General features: G+C 49.3%; 1 protein-coding gene across 2 annotated transcripts in view; it reads right to left on the bottom strand.

Moving 5' to 3' along the window:
- Positions 1–20911, bottom strand: part of SYT13 (synaptotagmin 13) — a 46407-nt gene that overhangs the window by 8418 nt on the left and 17078 nt on the right. For both annotated transcript variants that reach the window (XM_013994380.3, XM_003122846.7), the window contains exons 2-4: positions 8818–9043; positions 4236–4370; positions 1795–2096 (exon numbers count right to left, since the gene is read on the bottom strand). In XM_013994380.3, the coding sequence (XP_013849834.2) occupies positions 1795–2096; positions 4236–4370; positions 8818–9043 (663 nt within the window). The remainder of the gene's footprint in view (positions 1–1794; positions 2097–4235; positions 4371–8817; positions 9044–20911) is intronic.

Below are 20911 nucleotides of genomic sequence, written 5' to 3'. Positions count from 1 at the left end.
CATCCTCACGGACACTATGACGGGTTCTTAACCCGCCGAGCCACAACGGGAACTCCAAGGGCTTTGTCTTAATTATTATGGTGAACCCAGCTCCTGGCAGAGGGTGGAAACCGGGTAAGGTATTTGCAGAATGAAGGAACAATGTTTGTTCTAGGGAAGAGAATAGAAGCAGGCGAGGTGCCTGAGCCTTCGGCCTAGATATGCTGGATTTCCACCCTGCGGGGGCAGCACCAAACTCCCCCAGGCCCTGCGGGGAGCCCCTCCATCTCTGGAGAAAGCTGGTTTGCCAGCTGAATAAACTGAAGTGATAGGCTCCTCTTCCCAGGGGCCCTGGCTGTGATTCCACGCAAGTCCCAGGTCACACGCTAATTAGACAGCGTGCTGCGGAACAGCCTGGTTCCAGCTGTGAGGGGCTGTCAATGTTTAGCAATTTTCTGAGCCTGGGAAAGAAAGGAAAATAAGGCGAAGAAGAGATCACGGTGAAAAGCGGAGCAGGTGGGAAGTAAAATTGCACTCTCCCCCCACCCTGTCCCCCAGTCCCACGGCGGCAGGAAAGGCACCTGCTGACGGCGCCTCATACCCTGTTGGGCACTTACCTCTCACGGGGGCAGGAGGACAAGGCAGGATTTACAACCAGACCAACCTGGCCTCGGGCCGAACGTCCAGGTCCCAGCTGGGCGACCCTGCGCAGGTTACTCAGCTGCACTAAGCCTCAGTTCTCTTGCCTATAAATGCCGTAGTCCCGGCATCTATCCCGCTTGCTTGACTGGGGACAGGGCTTAGCACAGTAACTGAGAGATGCTCAAAAATGAGCCCCCATGTAGTGTTTTTATTACTCTAGCATGGGGGGGCAAAATTTTCTGTAAAGAGCCAGATAGTAGTAACTCTTTTAGGCTTTGTAGGTGATATGGTCTCCAGATGAGCCACTGACCAGCTGGTTGAGAGACTGGTCATCCAGAAGTTTCCCTCTAGGCACCATCCCAGCAGGCCTTTGGATGAGGCCTTCACCCTAGGGCCTAAATAGCCACACAGTGTCCTGCAGCCCTGATCTCCCTTGACCCCCTCCCTGCCCTGGCCCTGGGGAATAATGGTTTGCTCTCCAAGGAACCCCTCTCCCAACAGTGTGGCATCTCAGCAGATACTTCCTTCCTAAGCATGGCTTCTGCAGCACCAGAGGGGTGGGGAGAACCAGCCCTGGCTAGAGCCAGCCCCGAGGCCCAGTCACTCCTTCCAAGCCCAGCACAAACACCATGACCCTCCCGGCCTTCTAGAACTTTCTGTCAGACCACTTTGGTTAGGTCCTGGTTGGATGTCTTATGTCAGATACCACCTTCATCACAGCCACCATCACTGTCATTGTCACTTGTTCCGACTGTTCCCTCTGGCCTGTACTGTCTATGAGTAGAGAGGCTTGGCCTGGGGCTCATCTCCCCTGTGGGGTCCGGCACACAGTGGATGCACAGGGGGGTACATTAAATGGGGATAATGTCATCAGCACCAGAGCAAACAAACTCATTAGGTGATGTTTTTCGTGACAGCCAGGCAGGGGGTTGGTTGGGGTGTCTTTGCACGGCAGGCTAGAAGCAAAACTAGACACTAGGGATCCCAGATCCTGGGATAGAGGTCCACTCCAGCCCTCCACCCTATTCAAGAGTCCACCTTCCTCCTACACCCTGCCTCCCTCCCCAGACCACCCCCACCCCCGGGCTGGGAGGCTCTCTGAAGCTTGTTCCATGACCACTGACTCAAGCCCTGCCATCCCATGCTCCACCAACGGGAGAGAGACAACCCTACCTTAACTGAAGTCTTCAGCTCTCCCCACTGGGCAACCCCCAGGGGCACCGACACCCCATCCAGGCCCAGGCACAGCTCCCCAGCCACACTGTGGCGGGAGAAGCGGTCGCAGGTCCTCAGGGTCAGTGTCAGGGTCGCTGTGCGGAGCTCCTCCTCCGCCAGGGGGAGCGCGAGGCCTTCCTCCCACACGGTGTGCAGCTGCCGCTTCTTCAGGGCCGTCTGGGCCTCCACGGAGCCCAGCCTGTTGGCCACGCTGCCCTGGACATAGCAGTCACAGCCTCCGTCCTGGTCACTGGTCACAGCTGCAGCCAGGGAGAAAGCAGCACAGATGGGGGCGTGCCAAGGACAAGGAGAGGAGAGAAGCGTGGCTCTCCTGTGAGCTGCAGATGCTGGCTTAGAGGTCATGACTTTGGATGTCCGAAAGACCCGACGGCTGACCACTCTGGCTACATGGAATCTCCTTTCAATGGGACAATTCCTTTTTAGGGCCACACCTATGACTGATGGAAGTTCCTGGGCTAGGTGTCAAATCAGAGCTGCAGACCCTAGTCTATGCCACAGCCGCAGCAATGCCAGATCTGACCTGCATCTGCCGCCTACGCCCACAGCTTGTGGCAACTCCGGATCCCTAACTCACTGAGCGAGGCCAGGGATCAAACTCACGTCCTCGTGGACACTATGTCAGGTTCTTAACCCTCTGAGCCACAATGGGAACTCCCAATGAGACATTCAGAAATAGGAGATATGGCAGAGCTTCCGTTCCTGTCTGCTTGCATCTTTCACAAGTGTCCTATCCTAATAAATCTATTTCTCACCTATCAAAAACAGACAAGAGAAATAGGAGATACTCCTCAGGACTCTAAGATTTCCCCAGGGCACGAGGGCCTGAAAGCTGCTGGTGATTTTTATTAGTCTTGCTGCTGATTCCATAATTTGTTCTGTATTTTATTTTATTTTATTTTATTATTTTATTTTATTGTTTTTGTCTTTTTGCCATTTCTTAGGATGCTCCCGCGGCATATGGAGGTTCCCAGGCTAGGGGTTGAATCGGAGCTGTAGCCACCGGCCTACACCAGAGCCACAGCAACGCGGGATCCGAGCCGCGTCTGCGACCTACACCACAGCTCACGGCAATGCCGGATCCCTAACCCACTGAGCAAGGCCAGGGATCAAACCTGCAACCTCATCGTTCCTAGTCAGATCCATTAACCACTGCGCCATGATGGGAACTCTAAGAAAGTATATGAAAATATTAAAAAAAAAAATCTTGAAAGAAAATAAAAGGGAAAAACACTCCCTCAAAAAAATTAAATTAAATTAGACATCCAATTTATCCTGTCCCCAGGTTCTAGTGTCCAGGAGCCATGGAGAAGTCCATTTTTAGCCCCAAATTCTTTGCAAAATCTGAGCTTACCTTGCTGGTGATAAAGTGAATTGTCAGGATAGGAAGATTAGGGACATCCTGACCCTGCAGGAAAGACTACCTGGTTCTAGCACTATAGATGCTTTTCGGAACATTCAGAACTCCCTCTGGGTCCAGCACAAAGCTCTGTCCAGGGTCAAAGGTCCCTGTGGCAGAGATGACGAGCTGTTCACCAAAACTCACTCCTTTTTAAAATTTTGGCTGCACCCGTGACAAGTGGAAATTCCCAGGGCCAGGGATTGAACCTGTGCCACAGCAGCAACTTGAGACACTCAGTGACCACATCAGATCCTTAACCCACTGCACCACAAGGGAACTCCCAAAATCCATTCCTTGTTTTAACTGGGCACCTACTAGGCCACACTTCCCAGCCTCCTTTGAAGTCAGTGGTCATGTGACTGAGTTCCAGCCAATGGGAAGTGAGCAAGAGTGATGCATGCCATTTGTAGGTTACAGCTTTTACGGAAGGGTTGTGCCTGCTTCTTGTTCTCTAATCCTTCTACCTGCCGATATAGATCACAAGATCTCAGATTGGGGAATACCTGTCACTCAGGGGTAATGAATCCAACTAGTATCCACGGGGACATGGATTTGATCCCTGGCCTTGCTTAGTGGGTTTAGGATCCGGTTGCCATGAGCTGTGGTATAGGTCACAGACGTGGCTCAGATCCCATTTTGCTGTGGCTGTGGCTGGCAGCTAGAGCTCCAATTTGACCCCTAGCCTGAGAACCTCCATATGCCACAGGTGGGGCCTTGAAATGACCCCCCCCCAAAAAAAAGATCTCAGATGGAAGGAGCCTGGTCCCTGAATCACTGTTTGGAGGAAAGATATCTGCCAACCAGGAGTCTCCACTTTGGGCTGGTATATGAGGGACAGAAAAACCCTCGTGTGTCTGAGTATCACATGCCTCCGGGTCTTGTTTGCTACAGAGCGTTAATCTGCCACCCAGTGCTCGCTCTAGCCATAGGGGAGACAGGAACACCCACAGAAGTCGGTGAAAGTCAGCTACGAGCATACCTTCCAGGCGAGTCACAAACAGTTCAGCCTTTTGCCGGTCATAGTCCAGACAGTAGTGAAGTTTGGGGGCTTGGTTCCAACTGGCAGCCTTCTCTGGGTTCCAGGTTTCCATGACACAAACATCCTCCACTACACCTGTCAAGGAGGTAAAGCCATTACTACCACCCACACCAGGATCCCGTCTGCCACCCTTGGCAATCTCTGCCTCCTGCGCTGCAAATCCAAAGCCACAGTTTCCTAACTGGATGCGAAATCATGATGGCTGCACCTGGGCAACACCTGTGGTCCTGGGTATTCCCTCTCAAGGGAGCATCACAGCCCAGTGGGTGAGGCATGGGCTTGGGTGTCAGACGTGGGCTGTTGCATAAGGGTTATGATGTGACCTTGCACAAATTACTCGACTTCTTTGAAGCTGAGTTTCCCCATCTTTACCATGAAAATGATAACAACTCCTTCTTGCTGGAGTAACTGTGAGTATTAAAGGAAATAAAGTGAGAAAAGTACTTAGCCCAGGGCCTGGCCTTGGGTGAGCTTTCAGGAAGGGAAACCATCAGAGCCTGTGTGGTTCTGGTCACCCTGTTTTAGGCAAATCAAGCCCCAGCCCTTCTCCAGCTCTGCCTCTCCCATAGATGCCCAGGAGCCTTGAACTCCTGATGCCCAGGAGTTCAAGGTTGGAGATAAAGGTCAAAGACTGTCAGGAATAGATGCTGGCGGGCAAGGTCAGGGATAGTGGGCTTGACTTTAGAGCATGTTCAATAAATACTTGCTGAATGAATGAATGACCTTATCTTCAATTCAGAAGCTCCTAAAACCACACATATTGCTCACGTTTCCCCTCACTTGGACAGGAGCCAAACATCCGGAAGATTCCCATTAGTCAAACCTAATATGAGAATTAAAGGATTCAGCAGCTGCAACAGACTCCACTTGAAACAAATTGGAATTAAATTTTTTGATTTTCAGAATGAATTTAAAGAGCAGGAACACAAAAGAGAATCTCATGTCTAAAAAGATTCATCATTGGGTTCCTGCAGGTAGTTGAAGACTCTCCCTGGTGCAACTAGGTGGGGAACGGACTGACCAGGATGTGAGCCGCAATGTGTAAAGCGTGACACGCCTGCACCCATGATGCAGGTGTCTTCCAAGGGCACCCTATGGATGGCTCCAGCAGGGTCAGTGCCAGAGGGAGCCTTCAGCTCTCAGACTGCCTCCACCTTCAAAATCAAAGCCAAAGCCAAACCAGCACCACTGGGAAATGCAGCAGCAGATTCAGCTTCAAGAATCGGGACTCCGAGTTCTACAAGGGGCTGGTGAGGATCTTTGCCGGTGGAGGTGGACCAAGGTGGACCCACGGCGGGCACAGTATCTGACAGATCCGGCAGCCGCCTCCCCCTCGCTCCCTCACCTATGGTCAATATCTCCTGAACCAATCAGCTCCTGCTAGATTTCAGTGGCATGAGAACTTGGTTACCTTCCGTAGTGGGGAAAGGAATGAAGAACAGAGGAAAAGAAATCCCGCAGCATATGGAGGTTCCCAGGCTAGGGGTCTAATTGCAGCTGCAGTCGCTGGCCTATGCCACAGCCACAGCAATGACCTATACCACAGCTCACGGCAATGCCGGATCTTTAACCCACTGAGTAAGGCCAGGGATGGAACCCGCAACCTCATGGTTCCTAGTCGGATTCGTTAACCACTGCGCCACGACGGGAACTCTAAATGAATGTGTTCTGAATTCTTCACAGTTTCAGACTCTGAAGGGCTCTGCTGTGGTCCTTGGTGGAGCGGATCCGGCTTCGTCTCAGCTTTGGGGAATCCAGGCTCCCAGACTGGTGATGATTATGAGGGCCCCTCCCAGGTCCTCATTCAAATGGTTCTGCATCCTCCAAGCTTAAGCTCTGAAGTCCTCAATAGGGAGTTCTCTCGCGGCACAGTAGGTTAAGGATCTGGCGTTGTCACTGCAGCAGCTTGGGTCACTGCCATGGTGTGGGTTCAATCCCTGGCCCAGGAACTACCACGTGCCAAATTGGGTGCAGCTCCTCTCCCCCCAAAAAAGTTATCAATAGGTCTATTTTAATTTAATTTATATTTTATTTAATTTTTATTTTCTCTTGGAATATAGTTGATTTACAATGTTGTGTTAGTTTCATGTGTTCAGCAAAGTGATTCAGTTATTCATATATATTTATCCACTCTTTTTCAGATTCTTTCCCCATATATGTTATTACAGAAGATAGAGTTCCCTGTGCTATACAGTAGGTCCTTGTTGCTTATCTAGTTTATATACAGTTGTGTGTATATGTTAATTCCAAACTCCTAATTTATTCCTTCCCTCCACATGCCTATTTGGAGGCTATAAGTTTGTTTGCAGAGTTTGTGGGTCTGTTTCCATTTTGTAAATACATTTATTTGTATTTTTGTTAGATTCCACATATAAGTGATATCAAATGTTATTTGTCTTTCTCTGCCTGACTCACTTCACTCAGTATGATATCTCTAGGTCCATCCATGTTGTTGCAAAAGGCAATATTTCATTTCTTTTTATGGCTGAGTAATATCCTCTTGCATATATGTACCACATCTTTATCCATTCATCTGTCGATAAACACTTAGGTGGCTTCCACGTCTTGGCTACTGTAAACAATGCTGCAATGAACGTTGGGGGTGCATGTATCTTTCTGAATTATGGTTTTCTCCAGATATGTGCCCAGGAGTGCTGCACCATATGGTAGTTCCAGTTTTAGTTTTTTAAGGAACTTCTGAAACTGTTTTCCACCGTCGTTGTACCAACTGACATTCCCACCAACAGTGTAGGGGGCTTCTCTTTTCTCCACGCCCTTTCCCACATTTATTGTTTGTAGACTTTTTGATGACGGCCATTCTGACCAGCGTGAGGGGATACCTCATTGTAGTTTTGATTGGCATTTTTCTAATAATGAGTGATGTTGAGCATCTTTTCATGTGATTTTTGGCCACCGGTGTATTTTCCTTGGAGAAATGTCTATTTAGATCTTCTGCCAATTTTTTGATTGGGTTGTTTATATATATATATATATATATATATATATATATATATTGAGCTGCATGAGCTGTTTGTATATTTTGGAGATTAATCCCTTGTCGGTTGTCTTATTTGCAAATATTTTCCAATTTAAAATGTAGGCTGGCAAACCTGGAGGCTAGAAGCCAACCAGGATTCGTTCCTGACACAGGCGCTGCATGCGTTTGTGCTTGAAGAAATGCCAGTGTAATCACTGTGGTTTGGAGCTGGGTTGGGGGCAAGGCAGGGGCATTTATGCATTGGCCAACGTGGGTACTGGACCCAGGCCAGGAGATGCCTTAGGAGTGGGGTCAGTGTCGGAACTGGTTATGCTGCTTCTGCTTCCACCTTCCTTTCCAACCACACTAAACAACACCCCAAACCATGTCACAATCCGTTCTCCTGGCTGTATTTTTTGTCTCCGTAAGGACTGTCTTTGCTTCCATATCTGCCCCAGTGCCCAGCATGGGTGTTATACACCGAAAGGTATTACACTCTTGATGTTGATGCTGCTGAGGAGGAGAATAGAAACAGCAATGACAGTAACAAGGTTTCAATGACATCCTCGGACCAGGCCCTGAGGTAAGCACTTCGTATGCATTATTGTATTCACACTTTACAATGACCCTACGGGACAGGTGATCCCATTTTATATATGAGGAAACTGACGACCCAAAAGATGAGCCACATAACTGACGTCATACAGTGGGTATATCAAAGGGGAGAGAATTAGGAGTTCCTGTTGCAGCTCAGGGGCAACGAACCCAACTAGCGTCCATGAGGACCAGAGTTCAATCCCTGGCCTCCCTCGGTGGGTTAAGGATCCAGTATTGCCATGAGCTGTGGTGTAGGTTGAAGGTGTGGCTCAGATCCTGTGTTGCTGTGATGTAGGCCAGCAGCTCAAGATCTGATTCGAACCTAAGCCTGGGAAATTCATATGCCATGGATGCAGCCTTAAAAAAGACAAAAAAAAAAGGGAGAGCCCATCATGGCTCGGCAGTATGAACCCAACTGGGATCCACGATCGATGTGGGTTCGATCCCTAGCCTCGCTCAGTGGGTTAAGGATCTGGCTCTGCTGTGGCTGTGGCTGGCAGCTGTAGCTCCTATTTGACCCCTAGCCTGGGAACTTCCATATGCCACAGGTGCAGCCCTAAAAGGCAAATAAATAAATAAATAAATAAATAAATAAAATAAAAAAGGCAAAAAAAAAAAAAAAAAAAAAAAAAAGATGTGGGTGGGAGGAGAGAATTTAACCCATGACTCTGAAGCCCATAGTTTAACCACGACTTTTTATCCCCTTTCTATAGGTTGCTACCTGGCTTGAAAGGGACTCTCCATTTCCCAGGGAAAAGCTGGAGGCCTTGGGGAGAAGCAATTTGAAACACAGAGGGAAGAGAGGACTGTCATTCCAAGGCCCTGAGCCCTCGGCTCGCCCAGGGTCACATGCCAGGGAAACTGGGGCTGGCCGCGCCCACTGTGTGCAGAGCTGCTTTCAAATCCTGCTGAGTGTCGCCCACAGAAGTGCGGGCAGGAGAACCCTACCATTCTGAGGAAGGACGAACAGCTCCTCTGTGACCTGCCTCTTGAGGCGGCTGTCATTTGGGGCCTGGGGGCTGGCAGGTGCAGCGGGCTCCGCCGTGGTCCTCAGCGTATAGTCTGCGTAGTTGATGACCTCCGGGGCCGTCACAGCCGGCCTGGGTCCGTAGATGTCTGGGAACTTGAGGAGTGCTCGGGGCTGGACGGGCTCCGTGGACTTTTTGACATTGAACTGCAAACACAAATCACTCCAATTAGGCCACGAGAGGACTTCTTGCCTATTTCCACCTACAGAAGCAAGAATAGATGACCTGAGCTTTCATGAGAGACAGAGGGAGGGCTACGGGTCCTTTCTGCTCTGGGGAACACGACCTGGGGAGGCCAAATGTCCTCTCCAAGCCCCACAGAATGTACAACATCACGAGTCATGCTGGGTCCCCTGAGATGTCAGCCCCGTCCATCCATCCCCCAAGCACCCTGCCGCGGTGCCTACAGGGGTTCCCTGGGCCTGTCGCCATCATCCACCCCCCAACACACACACCCACTCTCATCTGTGCCATCTGCTTCTTTGTTTTCTCTCATTGCCTTCTTCTCTTATTCCTTTTCCCACGTCCCTTCTCCACCCAAAGGCTCATACATGCCCTTGATCCCACTGCATTTAGAACAAAATCCAAACTCCTTGCCATGACCTTCAGGCATCACTGGCCCTGCCCACCTTTCTGACCTGGACCCAAACCCCTCTCTAGCCCCAAGCTCCCTGCTTCTTCTCAAACAGGCTGAAAGCTTTCTGAGTCTGGCTTCTAGCCTCCACCCCTCCCCACATACCACCCATCCCACCTCCACCTACTCTGAGTTAGGTCCCTTCTCCCTCCCCTTTCCTGTCACCAGGCTCTGTTGTGTCTGATGGCATTGCTCTCATCCTCTATGGTTTTCATCATAGTTTGGCCTGTTTGTGGTCAGTCTCTTCCACTAGTGTGTGAGCTCTGTAAGTACCGGAGTTTTGTCTTATCTTGCTCCTGCTGTAGCCTTGGTGCCTAGCCCAGCCTCTGTTCGCAGGGAGCATATAGTGCATACTCGTGGCTAGGGCCACCATGTTCAGCTGTGGGGTTTGTGCACTGCAGAAAGATGAAGGGTAAGTGGGGGCTGGAATACAATTTGCACACCACTTGCCCAGCTCTGTGCCCTGGGGTAGGGCTTAGTCCACTTAGAGGAAAGGGCATCTTTTTTACACAGATCCACCTGCTTGGCAAGCCTTAAGATAAGCAAGGCTGGGAAGCTCCCATCATGGCTCAGTAGAAACAAATCAAACTAGTATCCATGAGGATGCGGGTTCCATCCCTGGGCTCACTCAGTGGGTTCAAGATCCAGCGTTGCCAGTGAGCTGTGGTGTAGGTCGAAGACGTGGCTCAGATCCCACATTGCTGTGGCTGTGGCGTAGGCTGGCAGCTGTAGCTCCGACTGGACCCCTAGCCTGGGAACTTTCATGTGTCACAGGCACAGCCCTTAAAAAAAAAAGTAAGCAAGGCTGCCCCACACAAGAGTGAAATCTTTTACCTCTGCCTTCCTTGGGGACCGAGATTTCTCCTATGTGAGGGACTCAAAGTTGTATAACAGTCAGCACTACTGCGCAGTCCCCAGGAAATCACGGATGGATGACCAGATCTAGAGCTTGAGGGGCTGGCACCCTGGGTGGGCAGCCCCCCAGATGGCCCTCACACTGAGGCAGGTACCAGCCCGCAGCAGAGCCCCCCAAGAAGTTGTCTGCCCTCCATGCTCTCCTCTTGCCCCTCCCCTCTCTGTGGCTGCCTGAGGGGCTGGCCAGGGGTCAAGGCTGCTCTACCCAGGGTCAGGAGTGACCCGGGGCCTGGGAAGTGTGGCGTTGGGGGTGGGTGCTGTCCTGTGGGAGGGCAGTGATTGCACTGCTTTGAAGTTCATGTTTAGTGTTTGCATCTGTACATTTCACAACCCCAGGACATCTCCTGGATATTCTGTCTTTGTTGAGAGTTTGCCCCCAGCTCTTCCCGAGGGAGCCTGGAACTTGATGACAGGGACCTTCCTAATTGTCCCCCTTGACTGGACAATAGGGGGAGATTCCACAAGAAGGGGTTAAAAAGAGGTGAGAAGCAGGAGCCAGCCTCACCCCAACACCCCCTTCCTGTGGGTACCCTGAGGGCTACTGCCCCTGCATTGACTCCTGTGTCCTTCAGATGCCCCTAAGGGGCTTAGCAGGGGTAAAACATTTCACAGCTCCCTCGAAACACTGCCCCCTAGGCTATCACACAGCCAAGAAGGGACGCCTCTATCCTGACCTTTGCTGAGTGCATCTGGCATGAATGAGCTCAAAAGGCACTTCTGACTTCAACGGACTGAGGTTACCAGGGACCAGACAGTGAGGGCGGTGACAGGATCGAGCTAGACCAGCCTGGCCCCAAAGCCCACTGCCCCAGTGGCTCCCAACCTTCTTTCTGCCTTTAAGCCTTTGCCAGGCAGCACCCACCCATCAGAGATGCTTGTCATGATTATGCATTTCGTTCGCCTAGCACCCTGGCAGAGTTGTATGATGTGCCAGGTCAGGTCCCCTTTGCACCTCCACCCCATCGAAAGTGTCACTGGGCATCCGGGGGCTTGGCTTCTGGAACTGACCCAGCTGTCCAAGCTGAGTAACTTTGGGCAGGTCATTTCACTTCTCTGAGTTGTCACTTCAAGCCACAGGTGATTTCAAGGCTTGCTTCACCCCCACACAGTGATGGGAGGTGGGAGACACAGTTCTTCGTTTGCAGGGCCAGGTGAGTTGGGGAAACCATCACAAACAGGAGGTGAATAGCAGTGTATTTGGCAGCTGGGGACCACATTTCAGCCGTAGGCAGCAGACGGCCTGCGAAAATTACAGATGGGGGGGCACATGCGAGGGGGCAACAGAGGCGTCCCCAAGGCCAGGGAGGAGCCAGGGCTTGAGCAGGACCTAGAAGGAAAGGGGGTCTGGAAAGCGGAGGGAGGATGCAGGGATGAGGATGCAGGAATGAGGAGGCAGGGAGGAAGATCTGGGCCCTGGGAAGGTGACACACACAGCAGTGCCTGATGTCCTTATGCCCTTTTGTCCTCCACAAAGTGGTGTCCACCTCCAATATTTCATCTAAGTCTGAAATAGGCCAGTTACACTATTTCACACCAAGGACATAGGGAATGGAGGAAGTTCAAGGCTATACAACTGACAGGGTGTATGTTATCAAGCATCTAGATATTTTCACTTCAAATCTCTATTATCTCCACTGCCCTGCAGCCGCTTCTAAAAAAGAAAGAAAAGAAAAGAAAAAAGAAAAGAAAAATCCCTCTTTGTTTTGGATGCTGGATTCTAAGTGGCAATTGCAGCAGCCTGAGGTTCGGGTGGCTGAGACTCCCTCCTCTTCAATAGCATAGAAGCCCTCAGCTTCCCACGGGCCGCTGGGCCACCTCCTCTTCTCAGAGTCATCCTGTTCTGTCACTTGGGGCAGAACTGAGGCTGTTGGGCTGGGCTGGGTAGCACTTTGGACTTTACATTTGGCCTCCTCCCAGTTCAATCAGTTTAGAAAAGGGCTCTGTTGATTAATTCCTAGTTTGATGAAATTTCATCGACTTTGCATTTTTAATGGGGAAAAAAATCACTGGGCTCCATTCTGAGTGAGGTTCAATTTGGGTCACCTTGAGTCTCCGCACAGCCTGGAGCCACAGTCCTCCGGAGTCCTGAGAACCTAGAAAGCCCGCAGTGGGCGGGGCTTTGCTTGGTGTCTGTCAACGTCCAGCCCCTCCCCACCCTCCAGGTCCCCAGGCTTTTGGGTTTCACCTCAGCTCTGGGGAGGGAGTGGGAAGGGGGGCGTTCTGTTTGGTCTGATTCTATCCATTCTTGGCATCATCTTGGGAACTGTTTCTGCCCTGGGGAAGCCACTCCAGATAGAATGAAAGGACTTGCTTTCCAAGGCACTAAGAAGAGACCCTCCCCACTGCTGGACAGGGAGGACGTGGCCCTGTCTCACTTCTGCAAGGTGAGTCAGTCTTAGGACAGAGCCCACAAGGGGGACTGCAGAATGGAGAGACAGAAGAAAGCTGTGTCTCTGATGACAGTGTCATTAAGCCATTGACTCAGCCAAGGCTGAATGTTCTCCCACCTCTGCACTTCGGTTACACATGCAATGCTGTTCTGGTTTTTTTTTGGGGGGGGGTGGGACATATGGAAATTCCTGGGCTAGAAATTGAATCCCAGCCACAGTGCGACCTACATCACAGCTGTGGGAATACTGGATCCTTAACTCACTGCACTGGGCCAAGGATGGAACCCACATCTCACAGCAACCCAAGCCGCCACAGAGACATCCAGATCCTTAACCCGCTGTACCACAGCGGGAACTCTCAATGTTGTTTTTATTGTCATAGCCTGTGTGGATTGGGGTCTTGGTGAGTTGCAGCCAAGAGCACCCTGAACTGACACAATGCATTTTTATTGCGTATCACAAGAGATATATGGCCTTGTTGTAGAGAAACTCTGCCTAGGCTAAGACACGCCCCCACCCCAGCCCCTCTGCATCCAGCCAATGGCATCCACAGTTACATCCTGCCCTGCCTTGGTAAGGTTCTGTGCGCTAGTGGCTGCCTTTAGCGGAGAATCATTTCTAGCCCTCGACCCGGTGGAGAGCAGTGTCAGGTGACCACTACATAAGCCTCTCCAAGAATCAGAAGCAGCAGCTGCTTTCTCATTCGCTTCGTACAATCTTTAATTGCATTTCAAAAGCCCGGTTCCACCACATCTTTCAAATGCATGCAGGTCTCCACTTAAATAGCTTAAACTTCAGTGTCCAGACAAAGCAAAAAGAGATTTGGAAGTTGAGGGAGGAAAGGATGATTGGCGGATCGTGAGAATGCTTGGGAGGAAGGAGGTGCTCCGGCGAGAAGCCCTCGGAGAAGGACCTGAGCTCAAGCCTCACACCATGGATGCAGGAGGGGGAAATTTGGAAGTGGGATCCCCTCTCTAAATGCTCCCCTGAACTCATGGAAGAGGGTCTGGAAATAAGGCTGAAGGACGAATCAGGTTTCCAGTGGAGGCAGGGGTTAAATTCTTAGGAGATGTCCAGCTGTGCTCAGCATTGCAGGTAAAGATGGAAGAAACACCCTCACTGGTGCATCAGCCCCTTTTGATGTGTATCCTTGGCTTCTCCCTGCCTCACCTGTCTCCGGGGCGGTGGGCCACTGGCTCCTCTGCGAATGGCCAGCTCTGTCTGAACTCTGGTCAGTTGCACATGGGCACAGCCCTAAAATGCCCTCTGTCATGCCCATGCCTCCTCCACAACCCCCTTGCCACATGCCCTTGGCTTCTCCATGGCTGCTGAGGCAGGAGACACCCCGAGACACTCTCGGTCCACTCAAGGGCAACCCAGATGTGTCAAGAGCTAAAACTCCATGTGGCATGATCTTGACCCCTGCGTGTTTCTCCTTACCACCCGTCCCAACAGAGTTCAGTGGCCTCTTGGAAGATGATGCCTGGAGATCCAGCAGTTGCCCTTGGCAACAACTGGAGACTGGCTCAGTAACGCTCTCTGGGCACGCTCAACCTCCTGCATCCCTGGATGGCACAACCTGATGAAGAGCTGCACAGAGGCCCCTGGCAGGCTCAGCTTTCCCGTCATCCAGGCTAAGACAGATGGTACAGGGCCGGGGCGGAGGGAAGGAGGGAAGCTTCATTTCATGAACAAATATTTATTGATCCCTGACGACAGGCCAGGTCCTGTGCTAAGTGTTAGGAACACACAGAAGTGAACAAGACAGATGCTGTCCTTTCCTACGGGGCTTGCACTGGAAAAAGAAATTAATTACGTAGTTAATGATCTGTAAACAAACATCGAACCTCACTAGAGATGTTAGGTGACCTCTTTTGTGACATGATTCACTTTTTCACCTAGACACTGTTTATTAATTTGGGTTTTCACACTGGGACATCCATCTTAAAGCATCACAGCATCCAGGAGGTGGAGGGGGTAGGGGAGACAGAGGCAGCTGGAAATGGAAACAGATGGCTTTGCCCTTCGTACTTGAACTTGAAAAAAAAGAGATGGCAGAGAGGAGAGAGTTGAACATGGATTATTCAGATGAGGCCAAACAGGGGCCAAAAAGGCTAGAGTCTGCAGCTCGGCACAGCGAAGCCCCTCTCAGAGAGAAGCTGGGTCAGAGGCCACGGGCTGCCTGCTTCTGTCACTCTGGGCTCTAATCCTGGTAATTCTGCATACTAACATGTGTATAAGAGTTTGAAATATAGCTTGGTGGTCAGAGTTCAAGATCTAAAACCAGACCACTTGGTTGGAGTCCAGACTTAGCCAATTACTTGCTGTGTGATCTCAGGTCTGATTAATTAACCTCTCTGTGCCCCTTCTGTGGCTTCATCTGTAAAATGGGGATGAGAACAATAGCACCTCCCTCCCGAGGTTAGACTGAGGAGGAGAAAAGACTACTGGGTGTAGCGCTCTTAGCACAGAGCTGACGCGGCCGGTCCTTGGCAAATGCTGGCAATACTTGTTTGACCCCAGCATCTATGCAAAGTGGATTCATGCATTGTGGCCAGTCCATCAACTCTTTTTTTATTCATTAGTGATGAGCCAAGTAGGTCTTACAACGAAGCAAGACAGGTCCCATTCCTGATAGATGGTTTCAGAAGCTCTGGTCTAGGTGAAGCTTCTCACACCAGAGCTGCTGGGACAGGTGTTTCTACAATGGCACCCAGGTGCCTCACCTGGTGGTGTTCACAACTTTGTGTCTTCCTGTGCCCCTGAGGGCTGGACCTTGTGAGTGGTTTATGATGAGTAAATTTTGCCAACAGGATGGCTGTCTTTTCTGATATTCGGTTACAAAAAGTCTGATTCCATCTCACCTGAGCTTGCTGGTGAAACAAAAATGCTCATTGCTACCCTATAGGGAGGCCTGGGTGGCAAAGAACCAAGGGATGCCTGGGGAGCTACATCCTGCACCAGGATGGCAGCCTGTGGGAGACCCTGAGCCAGAGGACCAGCTCTGCCATGACCAGAGTCTCAACCCTCAGAAACTGAGCTAGTGAGTGTTGCTATTTAAAACCACAAAGTTTTGAGATCATTTGTTATGCAGCACTGGATAACTAATACATCTATCTATTCATGAGAATTATCCAAGAAAGTGTAAGAATTACGGACATAGCCGCACCTCCCTTTGGATGGCTAAAATGAAAAAGAATGACAACGCTAAGTGTTGGCGAGGATAGGAAACAATAGGAATGCTCACACATTGCGGGAGGAAGGGAAAATCGTCAGCCACTTTGGACAACTGGCAATTCCTTTTTTTTTCCTTTTTGGTCCTCAGCCATGGCGTAAGGAAATTCCCAGCCCAGGGATCGAATCTGAGCTGGAGCTGCAACCTACACCACAGCTGCAGCAATGCCAGATCCTTAACCCACTGTGGCAGGCCAGGGATCAAACCAGCACCTCCACAAACACAAGCTGGATCACTAACCCACTATAACACAGTGGGAACTCCCTCTTTTTTTAAAAATTGAAGTATAGGGTTTTGTTTTTTGTTTTTTGTCTTTTGTCTTTTTAGGGCCACATCCGCGGCACATGGAGGTTCCCAGGCTAGGGGTCTAATCAGAGATGTTGCTGCCAGCCTATGCCACAGCCATGCCAGATCCAAGACACATCTTCGACCTACACCACAGCTCACAGCAGTGCCAGATCCTTAACCTACTAAGCGAGGCCAGGGATCAAACCTGTAAACTCATGGTTCCTAGTCGGATTCATTTCTGCTGCACCATGACGGGAACTCCACAATTGAAGTCTAGTCGATTTACAATGTCTTAGTTTCTGGTGTACAGCAAAGGGATTCAGTTATTTATATCTAGAGATATAGACATATCGATATGTATTCTTTTTCATATTCTTTTCCATCATGGTTTATTACAGGATATTGAATATAGTTCCCTGTGCTATACAGTAGGCCTTGTCATTTGTTCATCCGCTATATAATTGTTTGCCTCTGCTGATCCCAAACTCACTGCCTGTCCTCTTTTCTAAGCATAAGTTTATTTTCTATGCCCGTGAGTCTGTTTCTGTTTTGTAAATAAGTTCATTTGCATCATATTTTAGACCTTGTTAATAAATGATATCATATAGTATTTCTCTTTCTCTTTCTAAGTTACATCACTTAGTATAATGATCTCTAGGTCCATCCATATTGCTGCAAATGACATTTTATTCCTTTTATGGCTGAGTAATATTCCACTGTGTATGTATATATGTATATATCCACTCATTTAGGTTGCTTCCATGTCTTGGCTATTGTAAATAACAACTGGTAGTTTCTTCAAAGTTAAACATGTAACTACCCTATAAACCAGTAATTCCACTCCTAGGTATTTTTCCAAAGAAGATGAAAATATATGCTGACAAAAGATTTATACCTGAATACTGAAGGTAACTTTACTCATACTTGCCAAAAACAGAAAGCACCCCAAGTGTCCAGCAACAGGAGAACGGGGAGGTAACTTATGGCATATTCTTACAATGGAGTACTCCTCAACAGTAAGAAATGAATTAGGAGTACACTCAAAATAGGGGAAAAATCACAAAAAAACATGGTGAGCAAAAGAAGGCATAATATGAAAGCATCTATACTGGGTGATTCCATTTATATCCGTTGTTCTCAACTCAGGGGACATTTGCAATGTCTGGAGACATTGTTGGTTGTCACAACTTGGAGGGGAGGCTGTTACCAAGTAGAGGCCAGAATGCTGCCAGCCATCATCCTACAAAGGGCAATTCCCTACAATAATGAATTATTCAACCCCAAATGTAAATAGTGCCAGGGCTGTTTCTCAGGGTCGTCTTCGTCTACATCAGTGAAGTTCTAGAACAGGTGAAGCTTACCAATGGTGATAGAAATCAGAATAGTAGTCGCTTCTGGGAGAACTCAGTGTTAAGAGGCAAGATGGAAGTATGGGTTACAGTATAGAGGATAGATATTTGTCAAAATTGACCAAACTATTGATTTAGGATATACTTCATTGTATATCAACTATACCTCAATAAAAATTTAGATAGTGATACACACACACACACACACACACACACCCTCGTGGAGAAGCAGGACTCTTTCTCCCTATTGTTGGACAACATGCAATGAGTCAAGCTAGAAGTTAAGTGAAAAAAACAGTCATTTTGCCTCCAGGGAAGGACCAGCTCCTAGAGCTTAGTCTGTGTGAATGGCTCTCTGTCCAAGTTTTCCTTCCAAACACACAGACAACTCCCCTAAAGAGAATTTGGGGTGTAGTTGTAGAAGCTCTTAACCAACTCAAAGGTTTGTTGTCCTCTGTTCACTCCCTCTATAGAGCATCCTCACTCATACCGACAGCTGGTTGAACCTTCATGGCTAGCAGGCCACCTGTTAAGGGCCTTGTATTAGTCAGGGAAGGCTATTTGCTATGTAACAAACAATCCCCAACCTCAGTGGTTGAACACAATAAATTTAAACACACTGATTTCTCTAGTCTTAAAGAATCTTCTGGCTCTTCTCCAAACACAGAGTCCTCCCAGCCTCTTTGATTTTCTGGTTCTGTCCACATGTGACTTGCACTGTTTAGATATGAGCTCACTGAATCCTCATAATAACCCTATCAGGAAGACCTGCTATGGTCGATCCCAGTTTACAGATGAGGATGCATAGTCAGCTAATAAGTGGTAGAAGAAAGATTCAAACCCAGGCTAGCTCCCTCCAGAGCCTTCTGTTTATTGGCTCTGCTGGGCTTCCAGCCCTTTACCACCTCTTCATATTCCTAGCATCCTTTATTTTTGTTCCACTTAGACTGATGCCTGAGCCACTGCCTGCCCACCTCCCCAATTATTCTGCCCTTCCATGCCCTTTAGTCAGAGGAACAGGGTTGAGGCACTGGTTGTCACACTTTGATGTGTAGAAATTTCACCTGGGGAAATGTAAAATTCAGATTTCCAAATGCCTCCCCTACCTTGACTCAGAGGTCTGTCTTAGGTGGATCCTAGAGAATCTGCATGTCTAAGAAACTCCCCAGGGTAACTGATGCAGGTGGTCCCTGAGGCTCACATGGAAATGCCAAGGTTTGGGGGAGGTCCCAGAACTCCAGGCAGGGCAGGTGGAGAAATGTCCTCTGGTGTGGTGAGCTGCTCACAGCAACGACCTCCCTCTCAGTCAAGTCCCCTTGGCTCCCCACAAACAGTTATTTGTCTGATTAATGTCCAGCTCCTGGGGAGATGCTGGTACCAGGAGCTCTACTTCTCGGCTGCTTATGGGCAAATCTACAAGGTCAGGTCATGGGGGGAGGGCGTATTTCAAGCTACAAAGTTGAAATTCACTTTGAAGAAGCAGCTTGTCTTCCGGTCCAGGCACCACGCAGTGTTTCCATGGTAACCCAGCCACTGCACATCTTTTGTTATCCCTTCCAATACCTCCTCTTCTGTTTATTACTTGTCTGTGCCCCTAATCCCTTTTCCAATCCCCTTCCCTTGAGATGCATCTCCTGCTAGTCTCTCTCCCCTCCATAGTTATTTTAAATTCTAAAAGACCAGTTTGTGGTTGACCCAGCACACTCCCTGCCCCCTAGCTGGCATCTAATGCAACAGACTAGGAGGTTTATTAGTAGGTTAGCTTTGCCAGCTAGGCTACCTGTCAGCCAGGTAAGTGCACTTCACCCATACCAGCAGGAAAGCGCCACAGCTGAAAATAGCTAGCTCCAATGCAAACCCTTTCTCTGCTGGTGGTGATCCATTCAATCATTTGTTTAACATGTATTAAATCTCCAGATGCTTATCAGCTTCAGGAACAACACTATCCTATCATTTCTCTCGTGGAGTGGGCATTTCCAGTGGGGTAGGGAGCAAGAAACCAACAGAGGCAAAAAAGCAAACTCAGGAACAGATCCTATCAAGATAGGGACATGTAGTAATGAGATGAGTGGAAGGGAAAGCTGTGTCCACTGAGGATTTGAGGGTCAGGAAAGGTTTCTTGAGCTAAAATTTGGGGGAAGGGAAAAATCATAGCTAGCATTAATCATGTGTCAGATACAGACATGAGCAATTTACACACAAGGCTGTATTTCAACCTCATGGACTCATGATGGAGGCGTTACTGTTACCCTCTTTTACATGGGATCACTGAGGCACAGAGGATTTAAGTCTAAAGTCACATAGTTAATTAGATGCTGGTGACTGTGGAGCCTGCAGGCTTTACAGCTTGGCCATGAGTTTCCCTGCGTGGGAGAGACGCAATGGTCTGTTATCCTTCTGAGGTCTTGGATGGATAGTTCTCAGAAGCCTGCAGGGGCTGGGAGAAGATGTCCCACTTCCTCCCTCCTACCCTAGCCATCCATGAATAGATTCCATCAATCATTGCTTGACACTGAGAACCTTTTATGTGATGGAGGCCATGGCAGACACTGGTCCCTGCCCTCATGCACACTGTGTGCGGGGAGGAGTGGGCAGTGGAGGGATCAGTATACTAATAATACATTAGTATAATAATACTGGTGTAATGATGGTGAACAGCAAAATATGGGACAGAGTATGTAGGAGCACATGAAACTTCCTTCCCCTGAGGAGGGCGCAGGGTGGGATGTGGGAGAGTGGGAGGAGAATTTCATGAAGATTCAGAGATTCTGACTTTTGGTTGGTGTTCCCTGCCCTGAAGCCCTGGCAGCAGTGTAACAGGCGGAGAAGTGGGAGAAGGGCTTGCTGGGCCAAGGCGGCAGCATGAAAGTCTGCAGTGCGTTCAGAGAACAGTGGGTACCACCAAAGCTGAAAGCCCTGTGAGAAGAGGCGGGACAATGAGAGTTACCATTATCCCAACTCTTCTGGAGGACACAGAATTCAAAAACAAATTTTCAGAATAACAATTCCATGAGGCTGACAGCCACACAATGGCAAGATCCTGCCTAGAGAGCCTCGTAGGTGGTGCCTGCGTTGACTCGGTCAGGCCCACCACAATGCCTGAAAGGGCACCATGGCCGCCATCTCTCAACCACTTCCTCTGTACCAGACGCCCTGCAAAGCGCAGCAGACTTGACCGTGTGTATCTATCTAATCCTCACATA

Source organism: Sus scrofa, chromosome 2, assembly GCF_054392235.1.
Source record: "Sus scrofa isolate SSC_HxYL_T2T_F1_AM1 chromosome 2, Sscrofa_HxYL_maternal_Yorkshire_Landrace_v2.0, whole genome shotgun sequence".
NCBI classification, from domain to species: domain Eukaryota; kingdom Metazoa; phylum Chordata; class Mammalia; order Artiodactyla; family Suidae; genus Sus; species Sus scrofa.
Note: the sequence above shows the minus strand (reverse complement) of the source record. Positions and strands in the feature narration are given on the sequence as shown.